This window comes from Mesocricetus auratus, unplaced genomic scaffold (assembly GCF_017639785.1).
Source record: "Mesocricetus auratus isolate SY011 unplaced genomic scaffold, BCM_Maur_2.0 Super-Scaffold_100038, whole genome shotgun sequence".
Taxonomy (NCBI): Eukaryota; Metazoa; Chordata; class Mammalia; order Rodentia; family Cricetidae; genus Mesocricetus; species Mesocricetus auratus.
In genome coordinates this window covers 11,347,951-11,364,189 of record NW_024429216.1, presented here as the reverse complement: position 1 = coordinate 11,364,189, position 16,239 = coordinate 11,347,951, and the positions used below count along the sequence as shown (strand labels likewise).

At 55.5% G+C, this 16,239-nt stretch overlaps 1 protein-coding gene and 1 long non-coding RNA gene across 8 annotated transcripts in view; one reads left to right on the top strand and one right to left on the bottom strand.

The window, feature by feature from the left end:
* Positions 1-4,823: 4,823 nt before the first annotated feature.
* LOC121135497 lies at positions 4,824-14,243 on the bottom strand. 2 transcript variants are annotated; one of them, XR_005872601.1, is made up of 5 exons: positions 13,793-14,243; positions 12,325-13,681; positions 5,914-6,150; positions 5,453-5,546; positions 4,824-5,078 (listed from the first exon to the last, which is right to left on the bottom strand). It is a non-coding gene; the product is annotated as an uncharacterized LOC121135497 (long non-coding RNA). The 2 variants fall into 2 exon arrangements; XR_005872600.1 differs by having other exon boundaries at positions 12,325-14,243.
* Eml2 (EMAP like 2) overlaps positions 11,364-16,239 on the top strand; it is a 27,230-nt gene continuing 22,354 nt past the window's right edge. Inside the window, exons 1-4 of one of the 6 annotated variants that reach the window (XR_001197506.3) lie at positions 11,364-11,847; positions 14,238-14,456; positions 14,539-14,662; positions 14,756-14,860. Coding sequence is in view for 4 of the 6 variants with exons in the window: in XM_013125455.3 (XP_012980909.1) it covers positions 11,700-11,847; positions 14,238-14,456; positions 14,539-14,662; positions 14,756-14,860 (596 nt within the window). In the remaining 2 variants the exon portion in view is untranslated. Of the gene's footprint in view, positions 11,848-13,256; positions 13,388-14,237; positions 14,457-14,538; positions 14,663-14,755; positions 14,861-16,239 lie in introns of those variants that run through there. The other 5 variants (XR_001197505.3, XM_013125455.3, XM_005086301.4 and 2 more) reach the window with 5 other exon arrangements.

Genomic DNA, 16,239 nt, shown 5'->3' with positions numbered 1-16,239 from the left:
GGAACCGGGGAGGAGGCACGTTTATCACAGTCAGTCGCTCCGTGTCACGTAGGAGCAGCCGCACAGTTACGGTCCGGCCCTCCCCCACCCCACGCCCCAGCCGCACAGAACACACTACTATCCCATCCGGCCACTTACACGCAGCCTCGCCCAGGAGCCCAAACGGCAGAGCGAGCAGGACAAGGGCAGAGACGCCCAGAGTGTGACTCTGTGAGTGGCAGGGTCATTTACAGCTCTGTAAGTCTTTCACCCACAGGTTCGCAATCCCCCACAGGCACACGCCGCTGGCTGTGTGCCCAGGCCTGTGGACACTTCCTATGCAGGCTAACACTACCTGGCATCCGATAGTCCTAATACCCTGACCTTGGTCATTCTTCGGTGTACGTATCTGTGTGTACGAGCTCATGCGTGTGAGGGTGAGGGCCACAGGACAGCCTCTGGTGTCCTCTTGGGTGCTGTCTACTTCGTTTTGGTTTTTCGAGGCAAGATTTCTCGCCTAGCCCTGGCTCACTCTGTAGACTAGGCTGGCCTTGAACTCACAGAGATCTACCTGCCTCTGCCTCTCCAGCTCTGGGATTGCACACACGCACTGCCCAGCTTTACTTGCTGCTGAGAATGAAACTCGGGTTCCTAATCTTTTTTTTTTTTTTTTTTCGAGACAGGGTTTCTCTGTATTGTTTTGGAGGCTGTCCTGGAACTCACTCTGTAGACCAGGCTGGCCTCGAACTCACAGAGATCCGCCTGCCTCTGCCTCCTGAGTGCTGGGATTAAAGGTGTGCACCACCAACGCCCGGCTCGGGTTCCTAATCTTGCACAGCAAGCATTTTACATACTGCGCCATCCATCGCCCCAATCCTTAACTTGTTTTGCTTTGTTTTAATTTCATGTGTGTTTTGCTGGCACGGATGCATGTGTACCGCATTCATGCAGTACCCAAAGAGGCCAGAAGAGGGCACTGGTGCTGGAACTGAAGTTACAGATGGTTCTAAGCCTTCCTATGGGTGCTGAACGCTGGTCCTCTTGGGTCCTCCAGAACAGCAGCCAGGGCTCTCCAGCCCTATCTTCTCTCTTTGTTGTTTCTTTTTTGTCGCTGTTTTGTTTTTTGTTTGTTTGTTTTTGTTTTTTCGAGACAGGGTTTCTCTGTATTGTTTTGGAGGCTGTCCTGGAACTCTCTTTGTAGATCAGGCTGGTCTCGAACTCACAGAGATCCACCTGCCTCTGCCTCCCGAGTGCTGGGATTAAAGGCGTGCACCACCAACGTCCGGCTCATACAGTCGTTTTAAAAATAATCTATTTAATTTTATTTTATGGGCATTGGTGTGAAGGTATCGAATCCCCTGGAACTGTAGCTAAAGTTGTGAGCTGCCATGTGGGTGCTGAGCATTGAACCCAGGTCCTCTGGAAGAACAGCCAGAGCTCTTACTCACTGAGCCGTCTCTCCAGCCCAACACGCAGTGTTGAAGTGGTGCTGTGGTTACAGGAACCCATATATCACCCATGTTTTTACAGTCTCTGCTTCCGGGATCTCCCTTCACCCTAGATGTGGGAAACATCCGTCCGAGGGACGTGGCATGGGGAGACTTGGGACCCAGTACGAGAACTCAGTGTCTACACCCCCCTCAATACACACCACCAGTTGGGGCTGCTCTCGCGCTCCCCTGGGATGTGTGTGATAAGTGGGGCAGAGGCAGGCCTGCCCATTTTGCAGAGGACAAGCTGAGGCCCAGAGGCCCCAGGAAGGGCAGGGAGTGGCCTGAGGTCCACATCAGAAGCAGGGAGCAGAGAGCATGGGGGGTGGGGGTCCTTACCGCCTGGCCCCTGGGGGCCTCCGTGCTCTGTGCTCCACATTCCTGGCGCCCTGTGGGTCCTGGGAAAGCATCTGTCCCTGAAACGGGGTCTGAGACTCAAGAGCACCTCGTGGCCAGCTGGGCTGCGAGAGCTGCTGGGCTTCGTGCAGGCGTGGAGGTCACTGGGCTGCAGAGGGAGGAAGGGACGGGACTGAGTCCTGAGGGGGCCAGGAAAAGAAGCAGAGACCCAGAAAGATAAGAAGGGGGAGGGGCCGGGCGGTGGCGGCGCACGCCTTTGATCCCAGCACTCGGGAGGCAGAGGCAGGAGGACCTCTGTGAGTTCGAGGCCAGCCTGGTCTACGGAGTGAGTTCCAGAACAGCCAGGGCTACACAGAGGAACCCTGTCTTGAACGCCCCCTCCAGAAAAAAGAAGCAGGAGGAGGAGAGATGGAGGATGGAGAGAGAGAAGAACCCGGAACGCAGCTGGCCTGTCATCCCAACACTGGGGCAGGCTGAGCCAGAAAGATCCTGAGTTTGAGTCCAGCCTGGACTCCACAGTAGTGAGACGCTATTTCAGAGAGAGAAGGGGAGGGGGAGGGGAGGGAGGGGAGGAAGAAGAGGAGAAGGGGGAAGGGAGGAAGAGAGAGATGAGAGAGGGCGAGCCTTGATGGAAGACGGCCCTGAGGGGGCGGGGTCCAGAGGGTCCACCCCCTCCTTGAGAATCTATAATGAGGCGCCCAGGCTCCTGTCAATCACCCCTTCCCCATGACCCTGGGAGCCACACTAAGGAGGCTCACTGAGTCACACAAACAAAGGCACCCACAACCACAGGTAAGAAGAGGGGGGTCGGGGGGTGGTGGCGCACGCCTTTAATCCCAGCACTCGGGAGGCAGAGGCAGGCGGATCTTTGTGAGTTCGAGGCCGGGCTGGACCGACAGCCTCCAAAACAATACAGAGAAACCCTGTCTCGTAAAAACCAAAAAAAAAAAAAAAAAAAAAGAAGAGGGGGGAGGAGAAGGAAACAGGAGAGAGGTCAGGCAGGAGACAGGGTGAGTACAATCAGAACACTGTGCGCGTGCGCGTGTGTGCGCGCGCGTGTGCGCGCGTGTGTGTGCGTGTGCGCGCGCGTGCGTGCGTGTGTGTGTGCGCGCGCGCGCACGCGCATGTCTCAATGACTCAATGAGACTCGCTGCATATAGTTAATATCTGCAAGCTGGCTCAGTTGGTAAGTTTGCTCGCTACCAAAGCTGATGGGTGACCTGAATTCAATCTCTGGGACTCACAGGGTAGGAGAGGACAAGCCAGCTCCCAAAGGCTGTCCTTTGACCTCCACTCGTACACAGCCACACGGGTGAATAAGCAGATGTATGTTAAAATTCCAAAGATATTCCTGAAGACAGAGAGGAGTCCATCCTCACGGTCCACTCTAGGTAAACACGGGGGACAGAAAGGGAGAGGAAGGGACATCTGTCTAGGTCCTTGATGAGCCCTGTCCTCTGCCCAGCCCTGTCCCCTGCCTGGGGTCCCCAGCAGTCTCTGAGGACAGGCATTGGAGAAGCATCCTGGAGCATCCTGGGCTACCCAGCGGCTCCCGGGCTGCACAATGTGGCAGCCCACCCTCCACCCACCCGGGGAGATTCAGTCCTGAGTGCGCTCCGGCTGCTTCTCCAGTGAGCTTGGCTCTTCCGGTCTCTAAATATAGCCTGTCTCTCCCAGCCGCCAGCCTCTCTCCTCTCTGTGGGTTCTCCCTCTCCCTCTCCCTTCTCTCCCTCTCCTCCAAATCCGTCCCGTCTACTGGGACACGGCACAGCATCCATCCCAGAAGCTGGCAGGGCCCTGTGAGTTCAAGGCCAGCCCCGTCTGCACAGCAAGTGTCAGGTCAGCCAGGGCTACATGGGGAGAGCCTGTCAAAAGGACCAAACAAACAAAACTGCCAGATCTCTCCTCTCTCATTTTCCTTGACCCCACATTCAGTTTCTCTGTCTTTCTTCCATAATTTGGGCATTTCTCTTCCTTCTCTTCCTTTTCTCTCATTCAACTTCTCAGGTCTTTCCTATCAGCTGTCCTCTTGTTTGGAGGCAGTCTCTTTTTGCTTGTCTTCTTATTGTACTTATTACTATTATTGTTGTTGTTATTGTCCTTGTACATGCCAGACAAGCACTCTAACAGTGAACCACACCCCCAGCCCCTCACTGGGGGATTCTAGGCAGGGGCTCTACCATTGAGCCATACCCCAGCCCCTCACTGGGGGATTCTAGGCAGGGCCTCTATCACTGAGCCACGCCCCCAGCCCCTCACTGGGGGATTCTAGGCAGGGGCTCTACCATTGAGCCATACCCCAGCCCCTCACTGGGGAATTCTAGGCAGGGGCTCTACCATTGAGCCACACCCCAGCCCCTCACTGGGGGATTCTAGGCAGGGCCTCTATCACTGAGCCACGCCCCCAGCCCCTCACTGGGGGATTCTAGGCAGGGGCTCTACCACTGAGCCACACCCCAGCCCCTCACTGGGGGATTCTAGGCAGGGGCTCTACCCCTTAGCCACACCCCTGGCCCCTCACTGGGGAATTCTAGGCAGTGTCTACCACTGAGCCACACCCCTGGCCCCTAACTGGGGGATTCTAGGCCGGGGCTCTACCACTGAGCCACACCCCAGCCCCTCACTGGGGGATTCTAGGCAGGGGCTCTACCACTGAGCCACACCCCAGCCCCTCACTGGGGGATTCTAGTCAGGGGCTCTACCCCTTAGCCACACCCCTGGCCCCTCACTGGGGGATTCTAGGCAGTGTCTACCACTGAGCCACACCCCTGGCCCCTAACTGGGGGATTCTAGGCAGGGGCTCTACCACTGAGTCACACCCCTAAGGCCCTCATTGAGGGACTCTAAGCAAGGACTCTCCAGTTAAGCTATAACTCTTACCTACCCCCCCACACACACACTTATAGCCCAAACTGACCTCAGAAATCACCTCAATCCTCAGCCCCCTCTCCTGGTACTGAGATTACAGGCATTAGTTACAACAGCTCATTTGTCTGTTTTAAAATCTGCTTTAATTTTGCATCCTGGGAATGGAGGCCCAGGGTCCCACACAAGCTAGGCACGCTTCTGTACTGCTGAGCTCCGGCCCAGACGTAATCTTGTCTTCTAACTCCTGTGGGTCTCTCCTTCCTTTCCTGTCTTGTCTCTGGATGCCTTGTCTGTTTCCTTCCATTGTCCCTGGTCCTGGCTTTCCTGGCTCTTCTTGTCTCTCGCCCCTCCGGTTCAGAGACGCGGCCAGACAGTGTCCCAACTCTGGAAGTGACAGTAGGGGAAACTGGAAAGCCTGTGTTTGCCCCCCACGGGGCTGCCCAGCCAAGCAGAGCTGGAGGGGATCAAGCAGGAGCCTGGGGTGCCGGCAGATGGTGCAGGGGAAATGAGGCAGAGAGATATGGGGAGAGGAGGCGCCCCATGGGGCCTGAGGCCCAGAATGGGAGGGGGAGATGGCCCTGAGATTCAAGACTGCAGAGCCATGAGGCTCAAAGGGCGGAGAACAGGGAGGACAATGGAGACTCTCAGGGAAACACGGCCAGACTCACTTGAGGGGCTAAAGAGGCAGAGCCTCAAAGACAGGAGACGCCAGGGAGTCAGAGTCAGAGAAACAGACTCACAAAGACGGAGGGACAGACCTTGGGAGTCAAAGAAGGGGGAGCTAGCCTGCACACTTAGCCGTGGAGGAGGGAATCCACCGCCAGGAAAAAACGGAAGTGCGATGGAAGAGACCTGAAGAGACAAACACAGAGAGTATTGAAAGCCTTGGGATGTGGCTCAGGGAACAGAGTGCTTGGCTAGCACGGGTGAAGCCCTGGGTTCGAGTCCCACCACCACATAACCCAGCTGTGGTAAAGCCTATAATCCCAACACCACAGGAAAGGGGGCGGGAGGGTGGAGACCAGAAGCTCAAGGTCATCTTTGGCCCCACGCGGAGTTCAAAGACAGTTTGGCCTACGTGAGATCCAGTCTCAAGAAAAAAGCCGAGGTCGGGTGAGTCTCAAAGAGGCAGACACCAGAGACAGGAAACCCAGGGAGATGGGGACCAGGCAAGACAGAAACTCAGAGAGTGAAGGACGACGGGGCTGAATTAGGGTACCTGAGAGGGAAGTCAGGGAGGGGCAGAGTCCAGAATGGCAGGACTGTGTCAACTACGCCAAAGACAAAATCCCAGGGAGATGAGGCAGATGCAGTCAGCTCCCCTTAGCCTCTTCCGGTCCTGGGGGGTACCGGTATCCATAGCAACCGACCCAGATTCCCCAAGGCAAATATTGTTCAGGCCAGAAGCAGCCGCCGGGCTGTGTTGACATATGTCGCGCTGGGTGGGGCGGGGGCTCTAGAGGGCAGGGTGGCGGGCAGAGAGGAGGGGCTCTTGCCGAGAGTGCCAGCCTCCCTTCACCCCCAAATCCCCCAGCAAACTTCCCTTCGCCGCGCCCCAGTGGCCGAGTCCAGCTATCCCCTCCTGCCCCCTAGTGGCGGTGGTCGAGGGTGGACGGTCCCAGCAAAGGCTGAGGGTGTAACCCTGAAAATGTAATTTCCAGACTGTGGGAAAGAGCATGCTCACCTGGAGGAGGAATTAAAAAAAAATCTATCTACCCCATCCCCGCACTCCTCCATCGCAGCGACCCCTTCCAAGCCTGACTTCAGGATGCTCGACAACTCCCCCGTGAAAGCACTCGGAAGAGAACAAACTCCATTAGCTGTACCCAGAGCCAGCACACGGAACGCTCGGCACCCGAACGCCCATCCAAACTGCTCTTCTCTTCTGGGAAAAGGGGCGCCCAACACAGGCATTTGCCCTAAAAAGTCAAAGTCACATCATGGCTCACGGCTCACTGGACCCTTTTGAGTCTGGTTCCTGCTCTGGGGCTAGGAGCTGTTCCAGAACAGTGGCACCTTTGTATGCCATCTCCTTCTCTCTGCCATGACTCGCTAGACTCAGTTCTGTGCCCGACTCCATCCTCTATACCCGGATTTGCTCCCAGGCTCAACAACATGGAGCCCAGGATTGGAAACCTTGGGCTCCCGCAGCGCCCTGGGGCACCCTTCCAACAGGGCCATATCCTTAACACAGTACAGTCCGTCTTACTCCATTGTGGTTTTTTCCGTTTGTTTGGTTTTGTTTTTCTTTTTTTAAAAAAGATTTATTTATTTATTACATATACACCAGATTGAATTGTAAATGGTTGTGAGCCACCATGTGGTGGCTGGGAATTGAACTCCAGACCTCTGGAAGAGCAGTCAGTGCTCTTAACCTCTGAGCCATCTCTCCAGCCCCCGGTTTTGTTTTTCTAGACAAGGTTTCTCTGTGGCTTTGGAGGCTGTCCTGGAACTAGCTCTTGTAGTCCAGGCTGGTCTCAAACTCTCAGAGATCTGCCTGCCTCTGCCTCCCGAGTGCTGGGATTAAAGGCGTGCGCCACCACCGCCCGGCACTCCATTGTTGTTACTGTTTTAAAAGTTTTTATTACATTTATTTATGCTTTTCACGACTGGGTTTCCCTGTGTAGTCCTGGCTGTCCTGCAACTTGCTCTGTAGACCAAGCTGGCCTCGAACTCACAGAGATCCACCTGCCTCTGCCTCCCTAGTGCTAGGATTAAAGGCCATGTGCCATCTTGCCCGACTTATTATTCCTAATTAAGAACATGCAACCCTAAAGTCCAAAGGTGTGGGATCCTTATGGACCTGGGGTTGACAGGAGGTTCTGAGGCAGCTGCCTGGATGCTGAGAGTCACACTCAGGTCCTCTAGAAGAACAAGAGCTTTTTTTTTTTTTTTTAAAGATTTATTTATTATGTATACTGTGTTCTGCCTGCATGTATCCCTCCATGCCAGGAGAGGGCTCCAGATCTCATTATGGATGATTGTGAGTGACAGCTTGGTTTCATGTGGTTGCTGGGAATTGAACTCAGGACCTTTGGAAGAGCAGCCAATGCTCTTAACCTCTGCATCATTTCTGCAGCCCCTTGTTATCTTTGTCTTTCTTCCAAGACTAAAGCAAATTTAAAATCTACCTCAACAGGACCCTTCCTTCCACCAGAAATCATTCAGCCCTGAGCATAAAAACCTCCTTTTCGCCGGGCGTTGGTGGCGCACGCCTTTAATCCCAGCACTCGGGAGGCAGAGGCAGGCGGATCTCGGTGAGTTCGAGGCCATCCTAGTCTACAGAGCAAGTTCTAGGACAGACTCCAAAACAATACAGAGAAACCCTGTCTCGAAAAACCAAAATAAATAAATAACCTCCTTCTCGTCATTTGGGTGTCTTACCACTCTAAGAGAGAATGTTGTTGGTCCCACAGACTCTGCGAGCCTCATGTTCTCTCCTTGTTATCTTCCTAGCGCTTACCAGGACTGGAAATGGTCTTACAGCTCTGTGCCTGCTTCTTCATGTGTAGAACAGGGACGATTACGATCGAGGAGTGTTTGACATGTAGGAACTGCACGTGCTCGCCTTATTTACTTTGCGTGGTAGCTTACAACCTCCAGGCAACTCAACATCCCACAGCGGCCAACTCTGAACTTGATCACTGTGGAGACTCCAAAACCTAGGGATGGGATCTTGGTTTAAAGTACTCAGGATAGTGTGTGTGTGTGTGTGTGTGTGTGTGTGTGTGTGTGTGTTCTGGGAATCAAACCCAGGGCATCAAACATGCTAGGCAAGGCAGGGACTCTACCACTGAGCCACGCCCCCAGCCCCTCACTGGGGGATTCTAGGCTGCTGCTGTGTGGGCCTCCAGCCCTTGGTTTTTAGAGGCAATCTCTTTATGTAGCCAAGACATGTCCTGAACTTGTGACCCTCCTCCAGAGTGCTGGGGTCACAGGTGTGTGTCATCATACCCACCACTCAGGAAGCATGTTGAAGGAGGGAAGGAGGTTGTCATGACTATGAATCTCACCTTCTGGATGCAGACACAGAGGCTTGGGCTATACGATCAGAATGTGGTAGACGCAGTATCCAAATATGAGCAAATCTGGTTCCCAACGCTTCCTGTGTGCCCAGAGGTAAATCTGCTCCTAGCTGCACTTCTCCAGATGTCTGGACCCCTCGACTAAAGGACCTTGCTGCCAAGCTTGAGGACCTGGCCTGAGTTTGGTCCCCAGAGCCCACGAGGTGGAAGAAACTATCTGACTCCCACAATTTCCCCTCCAACATCCACAGCATGTGAATAACTCATGTGCTTGTATGTAAGCACACACATGAGTGCGTGCACACCATAAATGCAGAGGTCAAGAACAAAAATATTGTCTGGAAGTTGTGTCTTGTGGGAAGGCTGGAGGCATGAATATCAGAGGCTCATTAGAGGTTCCCTTGTTTGGTGTTTTTGAGACAGGGTTTCTCTGTGTAGCCCTGGCTGCCTTGGAACTCTCTCTGTAGACCAGGCTGGCCTTGAACTCATGGAGATCCTCCTGTCTCTGCCTCCCGAGTACTGGGAATAAAGGGGTGCTCCACCATCGCCCGGCTTACAGGCCATCTTTTCAGCTATGTTAATGAGTTCAAGACCAGTCTCAGGTACATGAGAACCTGTTTGGAAACAGAAACAGACTGGAAGTGAGTCTAATAGTGTTTTCCTGTAATCCCAGGATGTGGAGGGTTGAGGCAAGAGGATTGTCTCGAATTTCAGACAGCTGGGCTATTTAGTGAGTTCTATACTAGACTGGGACACAGAGAAATTCTGTCTCAAAAAATATATATACAGCCGGGCGTTGGTGGCGCACGCCTTTAATCCCAGCACTCGGGAGGCAGAGGCAGGCGGATCTCTGTGAGTTCGAGGCCAGCCTGGACTACCAAGCGAGTTCCAGGACAGCCTCCAAAGCCACAGAGAAACCCTGTCTCGAAAAAAAAAGAAAAAGAAAAAAAAAGAAGAAAAAAAATAATATATATACAGCCGGGCGTTGGTGGCGCACGCCTTTAATCCCAGCACTCGGGAGGCAGAGGCAGGCGGATCTCTGTGAGTTCGAGGCCAGCCTGGTCTACAAAGTGAGTTCCAGGACAGCCTCCAAAGCCACAGAGAAACCCTGTCTCGAAAAACAAAACAAAAAAATATATATACATATATACATATACATGTATACATACACACACACATACATATATGTATATATAGCCAGAGGGCCAGGTGTGGTGGCCTATGCCTTTAATTCCTGCACGAACCAGGCAAAGGCATGTGGGTCTCTTCAGTTGGAGGCTAGTAAGGACAATATGTCAACTTCCAGGACAGCCAAGGTTATATAGTGAGATCTCCTTTTGTTTTCTTCAAGGCAGGTTTTCTCTGTGTAACAATCTTAGCTGTCCTGGAACTCGCTTTGTAGACCGGGCTGGACTCGAACTCACAGAGATCCTCCTGCCTCTCCCTTCCGAGTTCTGGGATTAAAGGCGTGCGTCACAACCGCCCGGCTGAGACTCCCCCACCCCATGTTAAAAAAAAAAAGCCAGAAGTGACTGCACAGGCCTATTACCCCAGAATTTGGGAAGTGCAGACAGGAGAATAAAGATCAAGAGTTCAAAACTGGCCTACCGGGGGCTGGAGAGGTGGCTCAGAGGTTAAGAGCACTGACTGCTCTTCCAGAGGTCCTGAGTTCAATTCCCAGCAACCACATGGTGGCTCACAACCATCTACAATTCAATCTGGTGTATATGTAATAAATAAATAAAATCTTAAAAAAAAAACAAAAACTGGCCTACCTGAGACCTTGACTCAAAAAAGCAACAAAAGCCGGGCATTATGGGGAGGGTTTTGCCTCTAATCGCAACACTCGGAGGGCTGGAGGGGAGGCAAGCCTGGGCTACCTACATAGCGAGGGAAGTCTGTCCCTGTTCAAAAATACAAAACAACAAAACAAAGCAAAATGAGGACCGATAGCCTCTGAAACAATACAGAGAAACCCTGTCTCGTAAAAACCAAAAAACCAAACAAACAAACAAAAAAACAAAGCAAAATGAGTCCCGCGGTCTGGGTCACGACTTGGACAGGGCGGGCCCGTCTTCTTTAAATCTATTGTCAGGATTTTGTACCCCCTCCTCCTCGCCCAGCTCCCCAGTTTCCGAGCCCGCTCTGACTGACACCGCCAGCTGGTCCCCGGCTTCACAACTGGGTCTCTGTCAAAATACGGACTGGGACTGCAGGGGCGGAGCTAATGGCCTCCCGGGCGAAGCGGAGGGGAAGGTTAGGGCGGGGCCAATCGATTTGAGGGTTGGGCGCTAAGGGGGCGGTGCTAACCCTACCCGAGTGTCTGGTCGAAGTTTCTGGTTTCGGATGCTCGATGCTCAGGGGGTGTGGCTAATTGCTCTAGGGGCGGGACTAGAACTTCAGCTGCTTCTACATTTGGGGGTGGAGCTAATAGCCCTGGGGGCGGGTCTAGACCTAATAAACAAGGGATGGGGCTAGGATGCAGGCGCAGGTTATAGGATAATCTAGCATGTTTGGGGTTTTAGCGTCAGGCTCTGGTCGTGCGAGGGGACTTATGGGAAATCAGATAAAAAAATCTAAGGGAGGCTTTCAGGGACGGAGGAGTGTCTCCTTTTACCTCATCCTGCTTCCAGAGCTGGGGGCGACGCTTGGGGATGAAAAGCGGGAGAGACCCTGCCCCTTCAAACCCGTCTGCATTGTTATTGGCGGAGGAGCCTGCGCGACAGGCTCCCATTGGTTACTCACGGGAGACGAGGGGGGTGTAAAGAGAATACATTCCGGTTGTGGGAGGGAGCAGACAGTACCTAGGGGGACCCGGACGCAGCCAATCCTGACCTGGAGACTGTTGGGGGAGACTGACGGAGCAGTCTCTCGACCCCCTTTCTGGGCATCCTAGGGGATGACCCCAGGGCCAGGCTCAGTGCCGGCCGCCTGATGCTGGGTGGGCCGAGCTGGGGATGCTGGAACCAAGGGCGTTGCTATGGCAACGGGAGGCAGGGCCTGGGGGGGGGACCGGGCCCGAGCTGGGGCTGCGGGGGCCGGCGGTGGCTGTGGCGGGGCAATGGCGGAGCGCGGCCCGGCCTTCTGCGGCCTCTACGACACGTCCTCGCTCCTGCAATACTGCAACGGTGAGAGCCCCCTTCTCAGCCCAGACCTCGGCCCCGCCCAGGCTTGGACCTACCTCCTGCTTCCCCAACCCCTTTCTTCCAAGTCCTTATCTCCTCCCCGGCGGGGGGATCCCCCCTTTCTCCCTATCAACAGGATCCTGACCCCAGAACAAGGTCCTCCGTTCCCAAAGCCAGCATCCTGTCCCCCCCACCCCCACATACAACTGTTCCGAGGGTGGCTAGACAGAGGGAAGGGGGGGGATCTTGAAGGTGCCTGTGATGGGGAGGAGGGTAGGCCTGGGGTGGGGGAATCCACTGAGCCTCTTTCTGCCCCTCAGCCCTCTGGGACCCTCCTCTGTGTTTGGGCATAGCAGGGGGAAATGCCGAATTGAGGGCTGGGCATGGGACCAGTGAAAACATCAGAGGAGTTTCCGTCCACTGCATCCCCCCCCCCCGACAGCCCTGCCCCTCCCACCCATGAAGGAGCCTCCTTTTTACCCAGACCAATGCGGATGCCACCGGGAGGGCCACTTTGGTGTTAGGGGAGCTGTGGGCTGCAGGAGTCCAGAGACGTGGGAAGTGGGTGCTGGTCTCTGGGCCAGGGCAGTGGCCAAGAGCTTGGGTCACCCGGGTGGGCTCATCGGACCAAGCCAGGCCTCAGCTGGAAGCTGGCCATTCAGGGTCCGTGTGCCCCCGTGTCAGCCAGGGGGGCTTTTGAAAGATTCATCTTGGAGTTTGGAGGTCACCCCCTGGGAAACACACCCTTCGCTGGGGACCCCTAGAGTTGACGAAGGACCTAGAATGTTCCTTTCACACCCCCCCCACGTTCTAGAGCTTAAGATTGACAGGATCCCCGAGGCTGGATCAAGTCTGGGTTCTCTGTCCCTGAAAGAAAAAGAAAAGCTGTGTCCCGAACAAGTGACTTGGACCTTCCGGGCTTTAGGTCTGTGGAGAGGCAGAGGCCATTGCAGACATCACTGTGGAGGGTGGGTGTGGGAACATTAACTACCATATTTAATGGTTCACCCTACTTGGGGTTTCTTAAGCTCATTATCATAATGTGGGGAATATGGCGAGCGCGGATCGTGTATTTTCAACTGTAATGCTATTTATGGCAGGCAGAACGGGGCTCGGCATAAGATCGCTCGGTGGCTCCCCCACCCCTCACCTGCTGTGTGACCCCTAATCTCTTATTCCACCCGGCCTTTGCAAGGATTGCCTAGGTCTCAAGTCTCTGCAGGCCTCCCACGTCGACCTCGAGGGTCCCCCTCCCATCTTCCCTCTGCAGGTCCAGACGTCGGACCTGAGAGGCACTGGGTGGATGGGGGCAGGGGACAGACTGGCAGGGCAGGGCAAGCGATTGGACCGCGGAGGGAGAGGGAGGGGGGAGGGACAGGAGGGCTGCAGTGCGCAGTCCAACGAGCGGGCGGGGCTGGCCCGGGGACTCAGGACTCGGGATGGGGAGTGCGACCTCCGAGCCCGGCTGCTGTTCCTGCTACCACCTTTACTTGGAACGGGCTGGAAGCCAGGGTCTCCTAGGTTGTCTCAGCAATGAGTCTGGGTAGGATTGGGCCGGGAGGGAGGCGGAGGAAGACCACCTAGAATCCCCCTCCCTCGTGGAGGGATGGGGGGAAATGATGAGGGAGTCATTTAAACTGCATCAATGGGTTAAAAAAGGAGGAGGGCCGCTAAGTCTGGGGTAGGGGTGCAGAGATAACATGGGGTGGGGGGAGGCAGAGGCCAGAAACTCCGAGCTTGGAAAGAGATATAGGTCATCTCTGCCCTGAAATCCCCACGTCGGCCGCCAGGGGTCGTAGAAGCTCCGTCCTTACGGCTTCTTGGAGGCCCGAACTCCCTGGTTGGAGAGGGGGGAGAGGGGAAGAGGTGATCACGGCCGGACCTTTTGGCTTGAAGAGTCTTGGATGATACGGCGAGAGGATGTTGGTACCGGTGGCAGAATACTGACACTCGTCAGAGAACGTCGGGGGCGCCTTCTGGAACGCTGTGTCACGGGGAGTTGGGTTGATGTCATCTTCGAAGCGCTGATAGGACTTAAAGATGTTTAGCATCTTAGTCACAGAGTCTCAAAACCAAAGCGAGGACCTGGGACTGGTGGAATCTGCATGAAAAAAAATAAAAGGGACTTCCCCCAAGGTCGCATGGCCAGGGCACTGTGGCAGAGAGGGGAGGTGGGGGTTTCCTTCCTCCTTTCCGGAACCCTCTCCTCTTCTTGGGCCCATCTCCAAGCACCCCCATCGAACCCAGGTTGCGGGAAAGTCAGGGAGCTTTTGGCTGGTCCCGACGGACCCCGGAACACGGGACGGACGCTCCTGGTCCTCGGTGCGCTCCTCCCGGCCCCCCATCTCCCTCCGGGTGGTCCCCTGCAGCCCGCATCTCCTCGGGTTTTCTAGATGACAATCTGTCCGGCACCAGCGGCATGGAGGTGGACGACCGCGTGTCGGCGCTGGAGCAGCGGCTGCAGTTGCAAGAAGACGAGCTGGCGGTCCTAAAGGCGGCGCTGGCGGACGCGCTGCGGCGCCTGCGGGCGTGCGAAGAGCAAGGCGCGGCGCTGCGCGCGAGGGCCACCCCGAAGGGCCGGGCACCCCCGCGTCTGGGCACCACCGCCTCGGGTATCTCGGTCAGGGCGGAGGGGCGTGATGCGGGGGGTCGTAGGCACGACCTCACGCTCACCACCTAACGCTCTAACCCCAGTGTGCCAGCTCCTGAAAGGCCTCCCCACCAGAACGCCCCCCAATGGCTCGGGACCTCCGCGACGCGTGGGCGGCTACGCCACCTCCCCGTCTTCCCCCAAGAAGGAGGCAAACTCTGGGCGCAGGTAAGCCCGGGAAGCCTCCTCCCAGGCCTCGCTGGAGAACGCTGCTCCGTCCTCGCGGGCCCGGCCCTCATTCCTCTCCGGTCTCTCTCGCAGCAGTCGCCGCTACTTGTCACCCGAGCGCCTGGCCTCTGTGCGCCGCGAGGACCCCCGTAGCCGCACCACGTCTTCCAGCAGCAACTGTAGCGCCAAAAAGGAAGGGTAAGTTTTGAGAGGTGGGGCCCCAACTCCAGACAGGCAAGAGAGCCAGTGCACGGGGAATTAAACCCTGACCGCGCACGATGCTATAACCCAGAGCGGGGTGAGCCTGTTCGCAAGATGGGACTGGGGTAGCCTGGTCAAAAGGCAAGGCCCGGAGGGGCGGAGCCAATACCGGGAGCCCGACCAGAATTGGGAAACGGAACTAGAGCTCAAGAAGACCTGGATGGTCTGTGGGTCGACGGAGGAAGCCAGGGAGGCGCCAGGCTCATGGGTGTGGCTATTAAGATAAAAGAAAGTTCCCTTTGATTCCCAGGGTGGAGTCAGAGTTTCTGCAGGGAATGTAAAAAAATCGGAGGTGGGGGCGTGGTTGGCATTTGAGTGTGTTCGTGCAGTTAGCAGGGGGGAATCGGAACCTAGAGTGGGGGATAGAAGGGCGGGGACCTGTCATTTCAGGAACCCCACTCGGGCGGAAGGCCCTTGGGGTGAGGGGGCGTGGCTTAAATTAGGCGGGGCTGTAGGTGGGTGTGGTCCAACCTTACAGAGACCGCTTGGAGACTGTTGGGAGCGGGTCCTGTGAAACTGGATAGAGTCAGAGTGTATACTGGGATCCAAGAGGTGGGACAGCCATCAGTAATTAATTAATTAAGAGTGAAGCCTCGGCTTAGGCCTGTAAACTACAGCAGAAGGGGATTGCCCGAGTTCTAGAGCAGACCACAGAGCGCCCCAGTCCATCCTGGGTTTCCAGTGAAACCCTGCCTCAAATTTATAAACAAACAAATAAGTAAGTAAATAAATAAGCTGCATGACTCCGATCCCAGGACTTGGTGAGTGGAGACCGGAGGATCAGGGTTCAGAGTCATTCTCAGCTAGTTACCAAAACTTAAGGCCAGCCTGGGCTACTTGAGACCCGGATAAGAGGCAGGGACACAGACACGGACAAGGAGATAGAGCCACGGGACTAAGTTAGGCAGAGGGGGTGGGTGTGACCAGTGGTGGGCGTGGTCAGGTGGCTAGGGCAGGAGTCAAGGTGTCAGGAAGCATCGGCAGCCGTGGTCAGGAGTAGCAGGCTGTGGCAAGTCAAAGCCCAGCAGGCTTCAAGTCTCCCGAAATAACAACAAACGCGTTCTGGGTCGGAACTCGCCTGCATTAGCCGCTACCAACCTCGCAGTCACCCTGGGAAGTGTGGCTTCTCTATGCCCGATTTTGAAACGCGGAGACCGTTTTGTCATCAGTTGGGCAACTCGTTCATACCTTTGGAAAGAGGTTCAGAACTGGGGAGGTCTGAGCTCAGGCAAGCGCGCCTCTCTGAGTCTCTGTCGCCAGCCCTCATCCACCCCTCACCCTATCCAAAGAGCCTGGGATCCGTGGACGGGGCTATG